This window comes from Clupea harengus, chromosome 10, assembly GCF_900700415.2.
Source record: "Clupea harengus chromosome 10, Ch_v2.0.2, whole genome shotgun sequence".
In the NCBI taxonomy this organism is placed as follows: domain Eukaryota; kingdom Metazoa; phylum Chordata; class Actinopteri; order Clupeiformes; family Clupeidae; genus Clupea; species Clupea harengus.
In genome coordinates this window covers 10653968-10677895 of record NC_045161.1, presented here as the reverse complement: position 1 = coordinate 10677895, position 23928 = coordinate 10653968, and the positions used below count along the sequence as shown (strand labels likewise).

The following is a 23928-nucleotide window of genomic DNA, read 5'->3' as shown; positions in this document are numbered from 1 at the left end:
TCCAAACAAGTTCCCAGTCCTAATCTAGACACCCACCGCTACTGAAATATGTAAGATTGATTGATTAAATATTTTTCGATCTATAAATGTTTTTAACTGTTTGTCACTTTTTTAATAGCTGGGGCGTTAATAGGTATCTTTACGATACATCTATCTAATAGAAAATCCGTCCCCCTACACACCTCCAAAACTGAAAGCTTACAAAAGTACCGATAGTAATTTAATTTTCAGAAGGGGATGGGTTCATAACGATGTCGTCTGGAAGGTGAAAACTAAAAAAAATCTTCATTAGCAAAAGATGATTGCCATTTAATAGCTAGCTACTAGCTAGCGAGCTACATGATGTTAGCCAGCAGTTAACCCAACGCTGTTCTTTATCATTTGACACAATTTCTTGGTTAACACAAGTACAACCACCTGGTCTGGCGATTGACAACTGAAATTATCTTCCCAAGTATTTTCTACTGGCATTGTAGTATTACCAGTTGGATGACAAAATACAGTAGCCTAGCCTACTTGCTTAGGTACTTGTCGCAATCTCAGAGCAGAAACCGGGTAATCCCATTTGAATCGTGTTGATGCTTTGTTTCTTGACTTTATTTCTTGATCTATTCCCGTTTTAGGTAGTTATTCTGATAAATGAGGCGACCAAAACAGGGTTACTGCTTTTATTGCAAGCTCCAAAAATAAGGCTACTTTACTGCGCGTCCGAGAAAAGTTGACCCAGAAGACGTCTACAGCTGGCAACAACGTGGATGGGTTTTAATGCGATAAAAACACAATCCGGGCTTGTCTCCTCTGCGATTTGAACAGCCAACCGAGCAACAACTGTCTGGCATTTTACTTCCTAAGTCAGACAATTTTAAAGCGAAGATATTAAATAATCTTGAATAAAAGATGGTCAGTTCCTGTATAAGTTCCAGTGGTAGACAGCTGTGAGTGTATTTCTTGCCCGCAAGCTGGTAATTCTGACGTGACGTGAAAACTATGAAAGCCAATTACCGTAAATATTGTCTTCAATCTTCAAATCGGACATGTAGACTGAACATTTAACATTTACATTTACATTTAACATTTACATTTAACATTTATATATAACATTGAACATTTACGTTTATATTTAACATATACATTTACATTTAACATTTACATTTATATTTAACATTTACATTTAGATGAAACATTTATATTATTCAACAACTTTGTGTTACTGCCAAACATTATCCTTGGAAAAGTTATTGCATGAATTTACATGAATATCTCTCTAAATGTTTGAAAAAGTGACATTTGAATATGGTCGTGCTTTTTTCCCCATATGATAATGCTAAATGTACCAAAACTGAGCAGGATTTTAGAACGTGCGATATTTTACAAACGGCGCCCCATACACGTTGGCCTATTTAATACCAACATATATCTAACATTGAAAAAAGTTTGGATGACAACTATAGGGGTTTTGCATCCAGGAAACCAGGACTGCCATCAGTAATAAACACAAGGACATTTTTCACAGATTAGAGACCAAAAGAATTGAAGATTGTACACCTACAGAGGATCGTAATTCCACTCGGAAGGTATTGATGCTAATTGTGACTCTTTGTAAATGGCATATGCACTATGATTAAGTCCAAAACAATTGGCAGTACGGCATGAACATTCACATTTCCCTTCTTCACATATGTGCATGGGCTTATAAATTGAAGAGATGAGACTTATGTCAATTAACCGTGGACTTAAAGTAACACTATGCGACAGTTTGACACTTTTTGAGGTATTTCTTGTAATTACTGGTGTGTGAAGGTGGTTTGCAATTATGATACTGCAACTATTTCTATGACTGCATTAAGCATCAATTTGCCTCACACTATGTTCTATAGTTCTGTTTAAATTATTGTTATAATGGAGCACAACACTGTGTGGTACAGTATAGTGTAATATACTGAGTAATGATGATGAACAGAACCTCATAAACACTTTGATATATACATAATAAATGATTTACTTTGTTCCAAATGAGAATAGTATGAAAGAAGGGTAATGTAAGGTGTCACTACTAACCATGAGTGTTACTAGTGGTGAGTAGAACATTGAAATGATGACACACACCTGTATAATCTTTCTCTGTGTTTTTTTTTTCTCCAAAGACATACAGACCACCATTTTAAAAGCAAAAATATGCAGCAATTTGCCACTTTGTGAAGTATGCTTTCATTGGCAAATACTTTTGGTATCATCTTCAAATCTTTTTTGATGGTCATATAGGACAGATAGACACGCTTGTTTTTCCTACTAGCCAACCAGGCTATGCACTATGTACATGCGTGGTCTGAAACAGAAGACCCTGCAAAAAAGACACTACGTCATCAATAGACACCAGTTAGCGTACTAGCCAGCTGAATCAATATCAGTGTATCAGTGGCAGCTGTGCTGTGCACAATTTCTTAGACCAAAACCCCTTTCTGCTACTTTAACCAAAACTCCATTCAAAGGAAGACGCACACAACAAGGAGATGCAGTGAAATGAAAGTTTTATTGCTACTTCTCTACATAATGAAATTGAGTGAGAGGGAACCAGAATAGACACTGGTCTTCATTCAGAGTCGTCTTCATATCGGACTTAAGCTCCAATAAGCTGAGGAGGACAAAAAGGGGGAGGTCAAAGGTCAACCATACAGAGCAATTCACATACAACAAGCACTCAAGTCCTGCAAAACAACTGAATGATGACTAACATGCACAATATACATCCTCAAAACTGTGTGTGTGTGTGTGTGTGTGTGTATGTGTGTAGGGGGTGATGCATGTAATCAAGGGCTTACACTCCTGATCCAGCACATGTGGGCAGACACACGAGTGAACACAGTTGGCTTTCTCACGACGTTACATCCACGGCTGGAGACGAAGCTGGTTATTCCGTGGATAACCCATTTCCTGCCCACATAGCAGTTCAGAGGACCACCAGAGTCTCCCTACAGCAACAGGACAAACAACAGGGATCTTGTATGCGCCTTTGTTGGGCAGTGTAAAATAGAACCATAGAGTCACTGTGATTCAGCCATAGTTTAATGTGAAATTGGTAAATAAAATTAATAACTTCAAGAAAATAAGACCCTTAATAGTTACTGTGTAGTAGGACAAGTTATTTCCATAGAAGCCGCTGACTTCAACTAATGTTGATGTTAAATAATTAAATTGGAAAGAACACACAATGACAAGCAGAATAACTGACAAACATGCATTGCTTCCACTATTAAGATGTCAAATCTATCCCACCCAGCAGCTTTTACGTCATGTGCACTACCCCCAGAAAGTGAAGCGAACACGGTGGCCACTGTGTCAAACCAGTCAAAGGATGCTGCTATCTGAAATCCTTCATCTGCAACCAGATGTACATTTACTGTGAATGAAATCTGCGAGAGGGAACACTTACAAAGCATCCTGCCTGTCTGCCGTTTCCTCCAGCGCACACCATGGTGCTCTTCACTGTGGTGCCCCACCAGTATCGGTTTCTACATGTGCCATAGCTGACGATGGGCAGGCGGGCATGCCTCAACAGGTTTGAGATCCTGCCCCTGGCTGCACACGGGAACGGAGAAAGAGAGATTCAAGAAAGCAGTACTGTTTTAGATAACCATCACGATGAGGAAAAAGCTGAGGATGCATTAGGCAGTCTTCTAGGGCAGCATTGCTGTTAAAAGCCAATGGAACAAAAATTACCTTCTAGTCTTGCTACTGCTGTTGCTATTGCTATTACTGGTAATAATAAAAGTATTATAAATCTGAAATGCTTTTTTATTGATTGATTTTTCTCTACATTATGTAAAGAATATTTGTATATGTATAATGTTTAAGGGGTCAGAAATCGCTTGTGTACTGTATCTATTGGAAGGTTAACCCGTTATAACAGAAAGAGAACTTGTGACTCTTGTGAACAGTGCACTCATTACACTGCCCTCCATGTAACCTATATTCCATAAGTCATTGAGTTTAGAATAGCACAGCATTTATCAATTATCGGTAACAGCACATTGACATGCTGTGGTTGCACAGTTATTATATTTACCCAAACCATTGTACTAACCATCCATTTAAATCCTGTTACCTATGGTGTATCATACTGTGACATACACATGTCATTATTAAATTACAATGTGACAAGACCAGCAGCATGCTTACTTGATGTACGTCCCCAGCCGGAGACGTAGCAAGATCCGTATCCGTGACGGAGCACCTGATTGGCTGGAGGCAGTACGGCCAGCTGCACGTAGCGGTTCACTGTAGCGTATGAGCGGAGGCGCAGCAGGGCAATGTCATTGCTGGGGGCGGAAGGGTGGGGGTGGAGGGTTTGTTAGTGTTTCTAAACAGTACATAGGTAGAATTGGAACAAACAGTGTTTAGTGGTGGGTCTTGAGAACCAGTAGTACTGACCCATTAGCCACCCTTTTATTCCAACTAGGGTGGCGGTAGATGCGGTAAACACCTAGGTACTGCTCCCTGCTGTTCTTCCTGTTGAGGTCACGCTCACCAGCGACCACACGATACACCCTGCGACTGTGGTACCACATAAGCAAAAACCAAACTCAGTCCATAATGAATTTACAGTGAACCCAACGAACATAAAAGTGGCCTCTCATTGAAAGTGCATCAGCGTAACTACGGCTGACGAGGATTGCCAGATTAAAACAAAGGACCCCTTAGCCCTGCTCAGAGTCTCTGCTCTAGCTAATATGCCGTACCTATCCACACAGTGAGCTGCAGTCATCACCCAGTTCCTCTTGACCAGAAATCCTCCACAGGTGTGGCGGTACCCACAGCCAGACTTGTACTGGAGAGAGACCTGAGAAAAAAAGTGGTGTTACCAGATCTATCTGTCCTACAGGGAGGTGGGAAAGAGAGAGAGTACTGTAGACACATGTCCTGTAGATAGTATGTCAGTTACCTGCCATCGCCAGAGGGTCCATGAGGATACACTTCCACCTACAACCCTCTTCTCAATGGAACCCTTGGAATCAGCTGGCACCATGAGATATGAACACAAAACAGTGCATGTATAACTACTGCATAATTGCAGTTTGGGACAGGACAAGTCCTAGAAAAATGTCTTCACCACTGGTATCATGGGAACTCACCGGAAGTATTTGCCTTACTCAAAGCCTCTTCCAACTCGGCTGGGGCTGCAGAGAAATCACAACAAAGAATGCTGCTTAAAAAAAACACGTCAGAACAGCTCTTCTCAACTCACCAGAGTGGAGACAGGAAACTGCACCACAAACATTTAACCCTCCTATCAAATTGACCCCATTCAAAGTTTAACGTCTCTAAATAAATGATTGACATAATTTGTTTTGTTTCATATTTAATGACTTTTCCTAGTTTAATGGGGACAACCGGGTAAACACAAAATTAACATGATGATATGTTTTCAATGTCTGGTACACATGCTGTACGCATAGGTGTTCTTTGGGGTCAATTTGACCCCAGGCTGTTTGAATTGTATAAAATATATAAGAAATATCAACATTTTACACACATTGTTACTATTCTTGATAACATAAATAGTTTTTCATTCCAAATTTTATAGATAACAAAAATATGTACTTAGAAATAATATGAAGCCATGGAAACACCAAAAGGATATCTCTTTCCAATTTTATGTCAATCAGTGAGATTTTATGGTGATCTGCATATTTCTCCATAGTCGCGTAACAGGTATTCTGGATGTATAAGGGGGGTGGGTGGGGGTATTGTTTCATTTAAAGAGCTATTTAGGTAGTCAACAAACAAACCTAAAGTACCTGACACATAACATTTTTAATTATCATAATTTTTTGGTGGTATAAATTGCTGGGGTCAAATTGGCCCCAAGGATAAACGATGTTAGTACATTTGAAGGTAATATGAGGGTTAATTTTGCCACCCCCATAGAGAGCTCCACCCCACAGTCTTACTGCCCATGCATGTAGTCAGAGAGGGACCCACCTGGAGCATCAGCAGGGGTCTCTTCATTCTCGGCTGCAACATCCTCATCACCATCCAGGGCTTCACTGTCCTCCCCCTGCAACTCATCCACCTCTGCACACACAGAACACTCACAGCTCAGAGTAATGCCTTGCCATAGCCACCCAGCAAATTGCACAGACAAAATGCTGGGTTTTGGAATAGAAATGCAGATGGAATTCTTTCCCCTCCACACATTTACTGATCCACTTGGCTCCGGTGTGTGTGGTGAAACTATTTCTTACTGTTTTTTATTTAGCTGATTTATATAGTGTTTTTTCATCATTTGTGTTCACTGAAAGCACTCTATAGAATCTAAATTCTACAGAAAGTCCATGACAACAGAGGGACAGGCAAGCACAAGGATCTCAAGAGGGAACCTTGGTCATGGCGTCAACACAGCTGGATACACAAGAAGAACTCACCTGCAGTGTCATCCTCAGCAAGAGCATCAGTCACTTCCACGTCAAAGCCAGCAGGCTCTGCACAGATAACAGTGCAAAACAGTCAAAATGTGTTAGCGACTCCTTTCAAATTGCTTAACAGCCAGGACTACAATTTAACACTGTGCTGAACAAGTGTGCTGTATATTTACAGTAATCTCACCATTACTACAGTAGGGTACTGAACATGTTTACTTGCTCTAGTGAATATGGTCAAAGATGCAACTGGTTTCAGAAGAACCCACCTGGAGTGTCAGCAGCAGCATCCTCATCATCCTCATCATCTCCCAGGGCATCAGCCACTTCCTCCTCCTGCTTCTCCACTAGTAACACACAGACAAGAGTCAGTCACCCACATCACTGAAAAGTGGTACACAGCATAGTATCACTACAACATATTGTAAAATAGGGGCATGATGTGAACCCCAGTTTCAGAGGATCTCACCTGGATTGTCAGAGGCAATATCCTCACTTTTGGCCAAGGCATCGTTAAGAGTGACGTCCATCTTCTTCGACAACTCTGCATGGAATAAGACGTCAAAGACAAAGAGAGTGAGAGCTTGCAAAATCCACCCAAATCAGCTCAGTTAGCAACGGCTAAATAGAAAATGTATGTATCTTAATAATCATGTCAATCATTGCATTTGAACAATGAAGAATATCTTTCATGCATATGTGCCTGTAAATAGGTTAAAACGTCTCTAACATACCTAGAGTGTTAGGCTGAGCTGGGGCCACCGCATCTGTGACAAGGAGAAAGAGACGACACACAGACAGTGTGACAGAGTAATGATATCCCGAATCATTATCAGTCATAGATCTGTTGTTTATAGAACCTTGGCTGTATGTTATTCATTTCCCATAATGTTATTCTTGGTAGAAAGATGATTTCTTATAATGTCGTTCTTACCAGTAATATAAATTATTTATATGGATAATAACAGTGATTGTGAGAGTACACAATGCCTTGGTCATACTTGCATATACAGTATGCTATATACACACATACTTGATACTTATTACTTGATCATGGGTCTAAATTTGTAATTTGGTTACAAATTTCTTTGGGTGAAAATGTCAGAATACTGAGTGAAGAGTTCTACATCTCTATATAAAGTACAGTATAAACTGTGTATGAAACACCAGAAATACCACAAATTCATGATAGGAACCCTAATATTTGTATCACTTACCTGTTGCCATGTTCATGGCAAACAGAGCGTAAAGGATCGAGAGAATGGGCAGAATCCCCATTGTTAAACTGGGTATATCTAGAAAAAACACACACACACACACACACACACACACACACACACACACACACACACACAAACACACACACCAATAAAGCTCAGCATACACTTGAAAAAGTCCAAACTCTTTGGTAGAAGTGTAGAGAGGCTGTAGATAAGTACTCACCTACTGATAAGAAATTGATTTGCAGCTTCTGGAAACTGATGACAATGAGAAGCGACAGCTTCTTTTATAGCCATTTTGGACAAGGCGTATGTCATCTGAGTAAACATGTTTATTAAAATGAAGAGAAAGGGTGTATGGATCAATGACAAACACAAATACTGACATCCGTGAGGTATTTATTTCAAATGATATATCATCTTTCTGCTACAGGTAGGCCACTGAGTACAAATGCAAAACACACCTTTTAGCTGAGCCACAGTTTAGCTGATGTATTAACTGCTCTCAAATGGTTTACACATAGGACAAACTCAGCAATAATTAAACAACAGTACACCGAATTTTGCATTTAAACATAGCACTATATGTTCCAAATGTTGTGACTGAGATAGGAAAGTACATTGCCGACTCATACACACACAATATACATATAAAGATATAATAATAATAATATATATATATATACAGTGTGCATGGCAGAGCATTAGGGTGACCAGGGGTCCCGCTTTGTGTTGTACTGCACAGCATCACCCTTTGTCCCCAATCCCACATATTGAGGTAATGTCCCTAATTTTCAGTGGTCATTTGGTTTTTATTTGTCAGAAATAAGAACACATGAATGCGTTCTTTTACCTGCCTGGCACATGAACCACATGTCGCTGCAGCATAGTTTCTACTGTATTTAATAGTGCTACATCAAAAGCAGCAACCTGGCTCATACAAATGCAACATAGGGAAGCTATTCTTAAAGCCTGACTTTCATCCAGAGGCTGTGACGGCCGTCAATCAAACTGTGCAGACGTGGGGCTGAAGAACTCCTCTTGTACGTCACAAAAAACTAACTTGAACAAACTTTCACAAACTACCAGGCGACATCATTGCTCATCATATCTTTATATATAGCAAAATCTGTAGCTTGTATCTTTTATGGCCTAACTGGTGTGCTGTGGAATCCACTAAAGGACATAGTAGGTGTTTATGAGCCAAAAGGCAGAATACAAATGCTTCTTATTCAGTTAGACATTAAAGCAAACTTTTAGGTTAACCCTCAGCATTGGTAACATGTCCCACATTGTCCCTACACAAACGTACTACTCGCCCCACATCTGTTCACCCTACAGAGCATGGCAGAGCAGGTCTAGATGGAGGCACAGAACTTTCATTGTTGGTGTGGTAGTTATTTAAAAAGTTAAGGATCCTTTTCAAACACCCTGTGAGGAGGTGAATTCTCCCCCTCCTCACCGTGGCAAAAGGGGATGGTGCCCTTTAAGACTCTTGGACTCCTCCCCCCATAATGGTTGGGTCCTGGCTCACCTGATCCAAATGTTGGATACAATTAAGCCCAAGTGGCTGTGCCCTATTTAAAGGGTGCCTCATGTGTAGAGAAGGGGAGACTGTGTGTAAGAGGCATGAGAGCACAGACAAAGAGAGGTATCGAGATAAAAATACTTCCCTGATGTGAGGTGAAGGTGTTTTTGTGTCTAGTTGTGTGGACACGGTGTCTTTGTGCTTTGTCTTTGTGTCGTGTATATTGTGCTTGTTTTGTTTGGTTTGGTTGGTACGGCTAGTTATGTACTTCGCTTCGGGCTGAGTGCCTGGGCCTAGTTTGGGCCTGGCTTGGGTCTGGAGAGGGTGCCGATATTTGGGCCTAATCGGCCAAGCAGGTGCCTAGGGTGCCAGGTTACTTCAGTCCCGGGTGAGTACGGCCGGTATCTGTTATCTGTTTGATTTACATGTGTTTATGTTGTGTGCACTGTGTTGGGGTTGACAGTCCCCCCTGTAAATAAATATATATATATATATATATATATTTTTATATCAAACGACCATCTCCTGCACTGTATTTCCCCTACACCAATTCCAGTCGCCACATCCCTAAAAGAACGTGGGGTGACCGTCCGGTCCTTCACACACCCCTTTAAATAACTTAATTTGACATGGAATAGAGGACTGAACAGACACAGACTCGCACACAAACACATTGTGGACCCCCTTGAAAACGAGATTGCACATCTCAAGAGGTATTTCCAAATAAAGACATTTCCAACAAACCATCCCTTTATCTCTCTCTCTCTCTTTTTCTCACATACACACACACCATTTTGCGACATTAACATCCTCTTGTGTTTTTGTATGCTCAGATGTGTGCGTGACTCGAGTTGGCCATTCTTACAACTGATAGTGGACACAAACTTGGTAGTGTCCACACTTCCCTGCTCTGTGCAAATATTTCCAGTAACTGGTATCAGTCTCCCATTACCAGTAGGCCTACCAATCTCTTATTACCACTACGAAAACATAAACAGACACCCAAAGTGTCTCATTCACTAATGTATTTCAACTGCTAATGGTATAAAATTAATTTTTGTTAGGAGGAAAAAAGGAGACTCAGAAATGATTTAATTCTGATGGCTTCACAACCACTGTTTTGATTTGACCTATTATGTATATTACTGTAATTACTGATTTGAGGCTATTAAATCTTTGAGGGCATGTATTTGTTTGTTTTCATACTTTTCACCTACCCTTAAATTATAATAAAAAAAACTCTTAAGAAAGAGCAAAAGCAAAACGTTAGAGAACATTGGGAGACACTATCTCTTCACAGTTATGGCAGGTCTACATATTGCATTCTTCTTAGTCTTGAGGTGGGTTTACAGTCGATAGAACAATAGGTCGCCGTGACAAATAGAACAGCTACAAAATAGGTTCCAAACCATTAGGGCAACAATTGCTGCTTGCTTTGAATAAAGTGTGAACTGTGAAACGACATGAACAGCACAGCAAGAGAAAAATAACTCTGTAATTTTAAACGACTGTATGAATATTATCTTTCATAGTACATCTTATTTCTCCTTCAATATGCTATGACTATGCAAGTTCTCGTGGCCGGCGACACCATATTTTAACTTGGAGTGACATCTTCAATTACTACTCATACCCATGCACACTCACTGACATTGCTCCATAAATACTATAATACATGTACAATTTGGTGAATAACCTTAATGAATATACAGTATAGGTATGCACTTATATGTGTGTGCGTGTGCTTTTCTGTGTGTGAATGTGAAGAAAGGTGATATGAACATGTGTGAACGTATTTGTCATCTCAAGAGAAGTGACATGGAACATACAGTTTGTAGTGTCCCACTTTCCTGCTCTTTACAAATATTACTTTGAAACATAGTGTCTATGTCCTGTTACTGGCACCAATCTCCTATGACTAATATAGACAAACCCACATACACATGCACATACACATACACATACACATACACATGCACATGCACATGCACATGCACATGCACATGCAGATACACATACACACACACTCACCCATTTACTCACTTACTCTTTCTCTCTCACACACACACAGAGAGAGAGAGAGAGAGAGAGAGAGAAGGAGCCCTCAAATTGGGAGTGCGTACACTTTTCACAAATATTTCTAGTTCATAGTTCATCTCCTATACAACTGGTGACTGGCGACTCACTAAGACAACAGTAAGTGACTGGGCACTCAGATACAGATACAACATATCCGCTCGGAGGTCCCAAAATAATGAAGTGTTCAGTTTGCAAGTTATTGGCTTAATACAGACCTTTACATGAGCATATGACATCCACACCTACACACAGACACAGACACACACACATTTGGCAACCTCAAACATGATCCTCTTTCTGTGAGTGTTCTTGTATGCTCAGATGTGTGCGTGACTGGGGTTTGCCATTCTTACAACTGATAGTGGACACAAACTTGGTAGTGTCCACACCATCCTCCTCCGTGCAAACATTTCCTGTAACCAATCCCTTATTGCCAGTTTCAATCTCCTATTACCACTTTGAATACAACACCCCCCCCCCCCCAACCCACCACCCTCATAAACAAACTCTTAGACGTGTATTTCAACTGTTAACTGTCAGCTGTTACTGTTAACATACACATTGTGCTTGTAGATGGACTCATTTAGAATTGCATATGCAAAAAGAATCAAATGCAAAACACCAAACAGCTGTAGCATGCCTAACACACTTGCACTTAATGTTCACGTTCTCTCACTGTTCTCCATGGCACTTTTTTGTCAGCTTGAATGATTAGAACTAGTTCTGTGGCTCTAATCTCAACACATCTCCAAACCTTCTGCAGCTTGATTGTGGTTCTTTATTTGTATGTCTGCTGAATTAATCAATGAATCAATCTAAATGTAAAATATTAGTCATCTTTTTATGGGCACAAAAGGTCCTTTGTGACCCTTTCAGTCACCCAGCAATCACTTCTTAATGCCAAAAGGGGTTTGTGTCATTCACCACACCGTAATTCTGATGGATCATTATTGAATGTTGAACTTCTGCGTAGCACGTTTGTGGAGACATTAAACCACAAAAAAATTGAAAGTGTATCTCCCTGCGCTCAAATACACCAGGCTATACACATGATCACACACTGTTCACAATCATAATATGTGTTTCATTGGTTGGTTGTGTGGTAAGTTAGGGATTCAATGGAAAATGTATGACGTTGAACTTGATAACAAAAGAATCTCATAGAAATATTGTAGATCAATACACCTGCAATGTCCATTCTCACAATAAAACAGCTATGGCATGGCAAGTGACGTGTACTTTTCCAGGATCTTCATTCCTTCATTGCTCAGATGGCCACAACCCCCTTTTATGTTTTATAGTAATTAAGATCACTGTAGATTATTGGCGTCTTTTCTCAATCTTACCCAAATGGGCCCTGTGTTGTGGAAAGTGTTGTGGACACGATGAAGACATTCTGTTTTGTAACTGGCGTGTTTGGATTAATTCCACACACCTGTTTAGTGACAGAGACCTACACTGTGTGAAAAGAGGTGTATCCAGGACCTGTACTGCTGTATACTCCCAGATACTCAACAGGTAGTTGGATGGATCTGGGACTTCGCTGCCCTGTTACACAGTCCCAGATCCTCCCGGATATGTACCAGGTTTGGGGACACATATGGTTGTGGTGTTCATAGGTAGATTTTATTGATTGTCTGATCAACACAAATTAATTACACAAAGGCTTTTATTAGAAATGAATACAATACAGTTAAATATAATTTAATTAGACACATACATTAGCAATACATATCAATGTACAATTACATGACATAAGATATAATGTAATACAATATCAACATAACAAAACAAAGGCTTTTAGCATGAAGGAAACACTGATCACTTGTGAGCATTTTCAAGAAGGACCCAGCTCCTCACTCTGTTGTCTCCATTCCAAATATATCCGCATTAACACATGGTACTTCTGGTCTGCATCCAGCATTTTGATTTACATGATTCTGTGCAATAGGCTGGAGGCCAGACAACGCACATTGGCCATCAATCCAAGATGGATCAGATCTGTTGTGGTTGTCCTCTATAGGGTAGCCTCTTCCTTTGATTGTAGAACCACCAACTCTGGCTTCATGCCTATGCAAACACGGGCCAAAGACAAAATAAGACCACTAAAAACATCAAATGGGGGAAAAGCCTAAGAACTACTGGGTTCCTCTGAGATATTTGGAGGTGAAATCCTGATTTCCCATTTTCTTGAAATTTACCATTTATCATCTTATATGAATGTAAATAAATAAATGATACAAGGCTAATATTATCCACGTTTATGGGGCGCCATTTGTAAAATGTTGCACGTTCGAAAATCCTGCTAAGTTTTGGTACATTTAGCATTATCATATGGAAAAAAAACCACGACAATATTCAAATGTCACTTTTTCAAGCATTTAGAGAGAAATTCATGTAAATTCATGCGATAACTTTTCCAAGGATATTTTTTGGCAGTAGCACAAAGTTGTTAAATAATATAAATCTTTCATCTAAATGTTAAATGTTAAATGTAAATGTTAAATATAAATGTAAATGTTAAATGTAAATACAAATATCAAATGCTAAATGTAAATGTTAAATGTAAATGTTAAATGTAAATGTAAATGTTCAGTCTACATGTCAGACTTGACGACAGAACATTACAATATTTACGGTAATTCATAGCTTTCCATCACGTGACTACAATGGATACCTTGCGGGCAACAGAACAGCTGAACAGCGCTCGGAGATGTCGACCAACAGTGGACATCTTTGCGCAGTGCAGCCTGTCGGTAGGAAAAACGTATGGCCAGAGAATGTGTATTAAAACCGGATGTCGTCACTTTAATCCGGTCTCTGGTTGGATAAAACTTTTCAACAGAAATGGACAAGGACCTTTACTTTTTAGTTGAGAAGTTGTGTTGATCGCCTGGCATGCAAACGATCGGTTTTCTTTAAATTATTATTATTTTTGTGAAGTTATACGGCTTATGTGAATAAAGCTATCTACACAACTTTTTATATGTCTACATTGACTCATTTAGTTGTTCATGTGGTACACGTAGGTCTTAACTGAAGCTAACGCTTAGACCAACAATCCATTGGAACACATAGTAGCTAGCTAGCCTCGCTGCTAATAAGTCTAACGTTAGCATGCTGATATGAATAGACCCATTATAGTCAGGTGGCTTAATGCTCAATTGACTTGTTAACCGAACTTTTACGAAGTCATACAACTAAACACACAAGTGACTTGTTAACCAAACTTTTACGAAGCTATATGACCAAACACAAAGCTAGCATTGTTAATTCCGCTATAGCTAGCCAGGTCAATTAGCTCGCCTAAGATACTGCAATTTAAGCTAACCAATTACCTCATTTCCCCCAAAACCCATCGATTACATGTGTTTGTGATGTGTAACATATATCCTTAATCAGTCATTCAAGTTATTAACGTTTATTTACCGCTAGCGATTACACGACACAAGGGTAATTCAATCGCTATTAATGTTGAACTTGAACTTCAACAACGTCACACAACATTAAAAGTCAGGCATCGGCATGGTTCCTACAGAATAAATCAAAGGTCCTTGTCCATTTCTGTTGAAAAGTTTTATCCAACCAGAGACCGGATTAAAGTGACGACATCCGGTTTTGATACACATTCTCTGGCCATACGTTTTTCCTACCGACACAGCCTACTCAATTAAGATCGCCATCAAACACAGATCATACCATCATAGTCAGACAGAGATATCTAGAAAAAAAATACATTTTGGGAACCTGTGATCCCTTTACTGCACCTGCTGATATTTTTATTTTTATAACGTTGTTGAAGTCCCTACCTGAGCTCCAGTTTGGAGTTATTTATCGCAACGGCCCGTATTAACGCGCGAGACCTATTAACAGCCTCACGCGGGTAAACGTTACTTAATATTGATTTCTGTATCAACCAGGATAACAGATTTTAAACACCATACGCTCCTACCCAAAAGGGGTATTTAACTTGTATGTGTGCAAAAAATTGCAGTTGTACAGCGTTATTTAGTGTACTAGACAGCGATTTATTTCTGTGTGTACAAATCCTCATGGAACGAACTAAACGAATTCGATTTCGCGACGAGAATTTGTGAGGGTCATAGAGCTTTCCATAGACATATATACAGAAAGGCTGTTAATCGGTTCCACCTCCTGTATCAGCTAATTTTGCGTGTCGGTCTACACAACGGAAAAAAACTGAAAACACGTTTCAGTTGAAATCCAAACAAGTTCCCAGTCCTAATCTAGACACCCACCGCTACTGAAATATGTAAGATTGATTGATTAAATATTTTTCGATCTATAAATGTTTTTAACTGTTTGTCACTTTTTTAATAGCTGGGGCGTTAAGAGGTATCTTTACGATACATCTATCTAATAGAAAATCCGTCCCCCTACACACCTCCAAAACTGAAAGCTTACAAAAGTACCGATAGTAATTTAATTTTCAGAAGGGGATGGGTTCATAACGATGTCGTCTGGAAGGTGAAAACTAAAAAAAATCTTCATTAGCAAAAGATGATTGCCATTTAATAGCTAGCTACTAGCTAGCGAGCTACATGATGTTAGCCAGCAGTTAACCCAACGCTGTTCTTTATCATTTGACACAATTTCTTGGTTAACACAAGTACAACCACCTGGTCTGGCGATTGACAACTGAAATTATCTTCCCAAGTATTTTCTACTGGCAGTGTAGTATTACCAGTTGGATGACAAAATACAGTAGCCTAGCCTACTTGCTTAGGTACTTGTCGCAATCTCAGAGCAGAAACCGGGTAATCCCATTTGAATCGTGTTGATGCTTTGTTTCTTGACTTTATTTCTTGATCTATTCCCGTTTTAGGTAGTTATTCTGATAAATGAGGCGACCAAAACAGGGTTACTGCTTTTATTGCAAGCTCCAAAAATAAGGCTACTTTACTGCGCGTCCGAGAAAAGTTGACCCAGAAGACGTCTACAGCTGGCAACAACGTGGATGGGTTTTAATGCGATAAAAACACAATCCGGGCTTGTCTCCTCTGCGATTTGAACAGCCAACCGAGCAACAACTGTCTGGCATTTTACTTCCTAAGTCAGACAATTTTAAAGCGAAGATATTAAATAATCTTGAATAAAAGATGGTCAGTTCCTGTATAAGTTCCAGTGGTAGACAGCTGTGAGTGTATTTCTTGCCCGCAAGCTGGTAATTCTGACGTGACGTGAAAACTATGAAAGCCAATTACCGTAAATATTGTCTTCAATCTTCAAATCGGACATGTAGACTGAACATTTAACATTTACATTTACATTTAACATTTACATTTAACATTTATATATAACATTGAACATTTACGTTTATATTTAACATATACATTTACATTTAACATTTACATTTATATTTAACATTTACATTTAGATGAAACATTTATATTATTCAACAACTTTGTGTTACTGCCAAACATTATCCTTGGAAAAGTTATTGCATGAATTTACATGAATATCTCTCTAAATGTTTGAAAAAGTGACATTTGAATATGGTCGTGCTTTTTTCCCCATATGATAATGCTAAATGTACCAAAACTGAGCAGGATTTTAGAACGTGCGATATTTTACAAACGGCGCCCCATACACGTTGGCCTATTTAATACCAACATATATCTAACATTGAAAAAAGTTTGGATGACAACTATAGGGGTTTTGCATCCAGGAAACCAGGACTGCCATCAGTAATAAACACAAGGACATTTTTCACAGATTAGAGACCAAAAGAATTGAAGATTGTACACCTACAGAGGATCGTAATTCCACTCGGAAGGTATTGATGCTAATTGTGACTCTTTGTAAATGGCATATGCACTATGATTAAGTCCAAAACAATTGGCAGTACGGCATGAACATTCACATTTCCCTTCTTCACATATGTGCATGGGCTTATAAATTGAAGAGATGAGACTTATGTCAATTAACCATGGACTTAAAGTAACACTATGCGACAGTTTGACACTTTTTGAGGTATTTCTTGTAATTACTGGTGTGTGAAGGTGGTTTGCAATTATGATACTACAACTATTTCTATGACTGCATTAAGCATCAATTTGCCTCACACTATGTTCTATAGTTCTGTTTAAATTATTGTTATAATGGAGCACAACACTGTGTGGTACAGTATAGTGTAATATACTGAGTAATGATGATGAACAGAACCTCATAAACACTTTGATATATACATAATAAATGATTTACTTTGTTCCAAATGAGAATAGTATGAAAGAAGGGTAATGTAAGGTGTCACTACTAACCATGAGTGTTACTAGTGGTGAGTAGAACATTGAAATGATGACACACACCTGTATAATCTTTCTCTGTGTTTTTTTTTCTCCAAAGACATACAGACCACCATTTTAAAAGCAAAAATATGCAGCAATTTGCCACTTTGTGAAGTATGCTTTCATTGGCAAATACTTTTGGTATCATCTTCAAATCTTTTTTGATGGTCATATAGGACAGATAGACACGCTTGTTTTTCCTACTAGCCACCCAGTCTATGCACTATGTACATGCGTGGTCTGAAACAGAAGACCCTGCAAAAAAGACACTACGTCATCAATAGACACCAGTTAGCGTACTAGCCAGCTGAATCAATATCACTGTATCAGTGGCAGCTGTGCTGTGCACAATTTCTTAGACCAAAACCCCTTTCTGCTACTTTAACCAAAACTCCATTCAAAGGAAGACGCACACAACAAGGAGATGCAGTGAAATGAAAGTTTTATTGCTACTTCTCTACATAATGAAATTGAGTGAGAGGGAACCAGAATAGACACTGGTCTTCATTCAGAGTCGTCTTCATATCGGACTTAAGCTCCAATAAGCTGAGGAGGACAAAAAGGGGGAGGTCAAAGGTCAACCATACAGAGCAATTCACATACAACAAGCACTCAAGTCCTGCAAAACAACTGAATGATGACTAACATGCACAATATACATCCTCAAAACTGTGTGTGTGTGTGTGTGTGTGTGTGTGTGTATGTGTGTAGGGGGTGATGCATGTAATCAAGGGCTTACACTCCTGATCCAGCACATGTGGGCAGACACACGAGTGAACACAGTTGGCTTTCTCACGACGTTACATCCACGGCTGGAGACGAAGCTGGTTATTCCGTGGATAACCCATTTCCCGCCCACATGGCAGTTCAGAGGACCACCAGAGTCTCCCTACAGCAACAGGACAAACAACAGGGATCTTGTATGCGCCTTTGTTGGGCAGTGTAAAATAGAACCATAGAGTCACTGTGATTCAGCCATAGTTTAATGTGAAATTGGTAAATAAAATTAATAACTTCAAGAAAATAAGACCCTTAATAGTTACTGTGTAGTAGGACAAGTTATTTCCATAGAAGCCGCTGACTTCAACTAATGTTGATGTTAAATAATTAAATCGGAAAGAACACACAATGACAAGCAGAATAACTGACAAACATGCATTGCTTCCACTATTAAGATGTCAAATCTATCCCACCCAGCAGCTTTTACGTCATGTGCACTACCCCCAGAAAGTGAAGCGAACACGGTGGCCACTGTGTCAAACCAGTCAAAGGATGCTGCTATCTGAAATCCTTCATCTGCAACCAGATGTACATTTACTGTGAATGAAATCTGCGAGAGGGAACACTTACAAAGCATCCTGCCTGTCTGCCGTTTCCTCCAGCGCACACCATGGTGCTCTTCACTGTGGTGCCCCACCAGTATCGGTTTCTACATGTGCCATAGCTGACGATGGGCAGGCGGGCATGCCTCAACAGGTTTGAGATCCTGCCCCTGGCTGCACACGGGAACGGAGAAAGAGAGATTCAAGAAAGCAGTACTGTTTTAGATAACCATCACGATGAGGAAAAAGCTGAGGATGCATTAGGCAGTCTTCTAGGGCAGCATTGCTGTTAAAAGCCAATGGAACAAAAATTACCTTCTAGTCTTGCTACTGCTGTTGCTATTGCTATTACTGATAATAATAAAAGTATTATAAATCTGAAATGCTTTTTTATTGATTGATTTTTCTCTACATTATGTAAAGAATATTTGTATATGTATAATGTTTAAGGGGTCAGAAATCGCTTGTGTACTGTATCTATTGGAAGGTTAACCCGTTATAACAGAAAGAGAACTTGTGACTCTTGTGAACAGTGCACTCATTACACTGCCCTCCATGTAACCTATATTCCATAAGTCATTGAGTTTAGAATAGCACAGCATTTATCAATTATCGGTAACAGCACATTGACATGCTGTGGTTGCACAGTTATTATATTTACCCAAACCATTGTACTAACCATCCATTTAAATCCTGTTACCTATGGTGTATCATACTGTGACATACACATGTCATTATTAAATTACAATGTGACAAGACCAGCAGCATGCTTACTTGATGTACGTCCCCAGCCGGAGACGTAGCAAGATCCGTATCCGTGACGGAGCACCTGATTGGCTGGAGGCAGTACGGCCAGCTGCACGTAGCGGTTCACTGTAGCGTATGAGCGGAGGCGCAGCAGGGCAATGTCATTGCTGGGGGCGGAAGGGTGGGGGTGGAGGGTTTGTTAGTGTTTCTAAACAGTACATAGGTAGAATTGGAACAAACAGTGTTTAGTGGTGGGTCTTGAGAACCAGTAGTACTGACCCATTAGCCACCCTTTTATTCCAACTAGGGTGGCGGTAGATGCGGTAAACACCTAGGTACTGCTCCCTGCTGTTCTTCCTGTTGAGGTCACGCTCACCAGCGACCACACGATACACCCTGCGACTGTGGTACCACATAAGCAAAAACCAAACTCAGTCCATAATGAATTTACAGTGAACCCAACGAACATAAAAGTGGCCTCTCATTGAAAGTGCATCAGCGTAACTACGGCTGACGAGGATTGCCAGATTAAAACAAAGGACCCCTTAGCCCTGCTCAGAGTCTCTGCTCTAGCTAATATGCCGTACCTATCCACACAGTGAGCTGCAGTCATCACCCAGTTCCTCTTGACCAGAAATCCTCCACAGGTGTGGCGGTACCCACAGCCAGACTTGTACTGGAGAGAGACCTGAGAAAAAAAGTGGTGTTACCAGATCTATCTGTCCTACAGGGAGGTGGGAAAGAGAGAGAGTACTGTAGACACATGTCCTGTAGATAGTATGTCAGTTACCTGCCATCGCCAGAGGCTCCATGAGGATACACTTCCACCTACAACCCTCTTCTCAATGGAACCCTTGGAATCAGCTGGCACCATGAGATATGAACACAAAACAGTGCATGTATAACTACTGCATAATTGCAGTCTGGGACAGGACAAGTCCTAGAAAAATGTCTTCACCACTGGTATCATGGGAACTCACCGGAAGTATTTGCCTTACTCAAAGCCTCTTCCAACTCGGCTGGGGCTGCAGAGAAATCACAACAAAGAATGCTGCTTAAAAAAAACACGTCAGAACAGCTCTTCTCAACTCACCAGAGTGGAGACAGGAAACTGCACCACAAACATTTAACCCTCCTATCAAATTGACCCCATTCAAAGTTTAACGTCTCTAAATAAATGATTGACATAATTTGTTTTGTTTCATATTTAATGACTTTTCCTAGTTTAATGGGGATAACCGGGTAAACACAAAATTAACATGATGATATGTTTTCAATGTCTGGTACACATGCTGTACGCATAGGTGTTCTTTGGGGTCAATTTGACCCCAGGCTGTTTGAATTGTATAAAATATATAAGAAATATCAACATTTTACACACATTGTTACTATTCTTGATAACATAAATAGTTTTTCATTCCAAATTTTATAGATAACAAAAATATGTACTTAGAAATAATATGAAGCCATGGAAACACCAAAAGGATATCTCTTTCCAATTTTATGTCAATCAGTGAGATTTTATGGTGATCTGCATATTTCTCCATAGTCGCGTAACAGGTATTCTGGATGTATAAGGGGGGTGGGTGGGGGTATTGTTTCATTTAAAGAGCTATTTAGGTAGTCAACAAACAAACCTAAAGTACCTGACACATAACATTTTTAATTATCATAATTTTTTGGTGGTATAAACTGCTGGGGTCAAATTGGCCCCAAGGATAAACGATGTTAGTACATTTGAAGGTAATATGAGGGTTCATTTTGCCACCCCCATAGAGAGCTCCACCCCACAGTCTTACTGCCCATGCATGTAGTCAGAGAGGGACCCACCTGGAGCATCAGCAGGGGTCTCTTCATTCTCGGCTGCAACATCCTCATCACCATCCAGGGCTTCACTGTCCTCCCCCTGCAACTCATCCACCTCTGCACACACAGAACACTCACAGCTCAGAGTAATGCCTTGCCATAGCCACCCAGCAAATTGCACAGACAAAATGCTGGGTTTTGGAATAGAAATGCAGATGGAATTCTTTCCCCTCCACACATTTACTGATCCACTTGGCTCCGGTGTGTGTGGTGAAACTATTTCTTACTGTTTTTTATTTAGCTGATTTATATAGTGTTTTTTCATCATTTGTGTTCACTGAAAGCACTCTATAGAATCTAAATTCTACAGAAAGTCCATGACAACAGAGGGACAGGCAAGCACAAGGATCTCAAGAGGGAACCTTGGTCATGGCGTCAACACAGCTGGATACACAAGAAGAACTCACCTGCAGTGTCATCCTCAGCAAGAGCATCAGTCACTTCCACGTCAAAGCCAGCAGGCTCTGCACAGATAACAGTGCAAAACAGTCAAAATGTGTTAGCGACTCCTTTCAAATTGCTTAACAGCCAGGACTACAATTTAACACTGTGCTGAACAAGTGTGCTGTATATTTACAGTAATCTCACCATTACTACAGTAGGGTACTGAACATGTTTACTTGCTCTAGTGAATACGGTCAAAGATGCAACTGGTTTCAGAAGAACCCACCTGGAGTGTCAGCAGCAGCATCCTCATCATCCTCATCATCTCCCAGGGCATCAGCCACTTCCTCCTCCTGCTTCTCCACTAGTAACACACAGACAAGAGTCAGTCACCCACATCACTGCAAAACTACAAAACCCACATCACTGAAAAGTGGTACACAGCATAGTATCACTACAACATATTGTACAATAGGGGCATGATGTGAACCCCAGTTTCAGAGGATCTCACCTAGATTGTCAGAGGCAATATCCTCACTTTTGGCCAAGGCATCGTTAAGAGTGATGTCTATCTTCTTTGACAACTCTGCATGGAATAAGACGTCAAAGACAAAGAGAGTGAGAGTTTACAAAATCCACCCAAATCAGCTCAGTTAGCAATGGCTAAATAGAAAATGTATGTATGTTAATAATCATGTAAATCATTGCATTTGAACAATGAAGAATATCTTTCATGCATATGTGCCTGTAAATAGGTTAAAACGTCTCTAACATACCTAGAGTGTTAGGCTGAGCTGGGGTCACCGCATCTATGACAAGGAGAAAGAGACGACACACAGACAGTGTGACAGAGTAATGCTATCCCGAATCATTATCAGTCATAGATCTGTTGTTTATAGAACCTTGGCTGTATGTTATTCATTTCCCATAATGTTATTCTTGGTAGAAAGATGATTTCTTATAATGTCGTTCTTATCAGTAATATAAATTATTTGTATGGATAATAACAGTGATTGTGAGAGTACACAATGCCTTGGTCATACTTGCATATACAGTATGCTATATACACACATACTTGATACTTGATACTTGATCATGGGTCTAAATTTGTGATTCGGTTACAAGTTTCTTTGGGTGAAAACGTCAGACTACTGAGTGTAGTGAGTTGTACATCTCTACTATATAGGCAAAGTACAGTATAAACTGTGTATGAAACCCCAGAAATACCACAAATTCATGATAAGAACCCCAATATTTGTATCACTTACCTGTTGCCATGTTCATGGCAAACAGAGCGTAAAGGATCGAGAGAATGGGCAGAATCCCCATTGTTAAACTGGGTATATCTAGAAAACACACACACACACACACACACACACACACAAATAAAGCTCAGCATACACTTGAAAAAGTCCAAACTCTTTGGTAGAAGTGTAGAGAGGCTTCAGATAAGTACTCACCTACTGATAAGAAATTGACTTGCAGCTTCTGGAAACTGATGACAATGAGAAGCGACAGCTTCTTTTATAGCCATTTTGTACAAGGCGTATGTCATCTGAGTAAACAAGTTTATTAAAATGAAGAGAAGGGTGTATGGATCAATGACAAACACAAATACTGACATCCGTGAGGTATTTATTTCAAATTATATATCATCTTTCTATTACAGGTAGAACACTGAGACTGCTTGCACAAAAGCAAAACACACCTTTTAGCTGAGCCACAGTTTAGCTGATATATTAAAGGTCCTCAAATGGTTTACACATAGGACAAACTCAGCAGCAATAATTACACAACAGTACACCAAATTTTGCGTTTAAACATAGCACTATATGTTCCAAATGTTGTGACTGAGACAGAAACGTTCATTGCCGACTCATACACACACAATATACATAAAAAGATATAATAATAATAATATATATATATATATATATATATATATATACAGTGTGCATGGCACAGCATTAGGGTGACCAGGTGTCCCGCTTTGCATTGTACTGCACAGCATCACCCTTTGTCCCCGATCCCACATATTGAGGTAATGTCCAAAATTTT

The 23928-nt window shown here is 39.8% G+C and overlaps 2 protein-coding genes and 1 long non-coding RNA gene across 3 annotated transcripts; all 3 read right to left on the bottom strand.

Annotated features, from left to right (window-relative positions):
* Nucleotides 1–2137: 2137 nt before the first annotated feature.
* On the bottom strand, nucleotides 2138–6722 carry LOC116222062 (elastase-1-like; the record flags this gene model as incomplete). Its single annotated transcript, XM_031574785.2, has 11 exons — nucleotides 2138–2632; nucleotides 2820–2969; nucleotides 3431–3576; nucleotides 4177–4316; nucleotides 4429–4551; nucleotides 4737–4837; nucleotides 4940–5013; nucleotides 5130–5174; nucleotides 5980–6072; nucleotides 6423–6479; nucleotides 6686–6722. Coding segments are annotated over 11 exons (981 nt in total), but the record flags the coding sequence as incomplete, so codon positions are not given.
* A 2-nt stretch (nucleotides 6723–6724) lies between these two features.
* Nucleotides 6725–7937, bottom strand: LOC116222063. Its single transcript, XR_004164443.1, has 5 exons — nucleotides 7860–7937; nucleotides 7634–7711; nucleotides 7151–7183; nucleotides 6886–6960; nucleotides 6725–6763 (listed from the first exon to the last, which is right to left on the bottom strand). It is a non-coding gene; the product is annotated as an uncharacterized LOC116222063 (long non-coding RNA).
* A 9995-nt stretch (nucleotides 7938–17932) lies between these two features.
* LOC105909585 (elastase-1-like) lies at nucleotides 17933–23199 on the bottom strand. The gene is made up of 14 exons (XM_031574850.1): nucleotides 23139–23199; nucleotides 22647–22679; nucleotides 22382–22456; nucleotides 22157–22234; nucleotides 21894–21950; nucleotides 21451–21543; nucleotides 20601–20645; nucleotides 20411–20484; nucleotides 20208–20308; nucleotides 19900–20022; nucleotides 19648–19787; nucleotides 18902–19047; nucleotides 18291–18440; nucleotides 17933–18097 (listed from the first exon to the last, which is right to left on the bottom strand). Exons 1-14 carry the CDS (start codon nucleotides 23197–23199, stop codon nucleotides 18083–18085), a joined length of 1191 nt encoding a protein of 396 aa, XP_031430710.1. The 3' UTR covers nucleotides 17933–18082.
* Nucleotides 23200–23928: the final 729 nt, after the last annotated feature.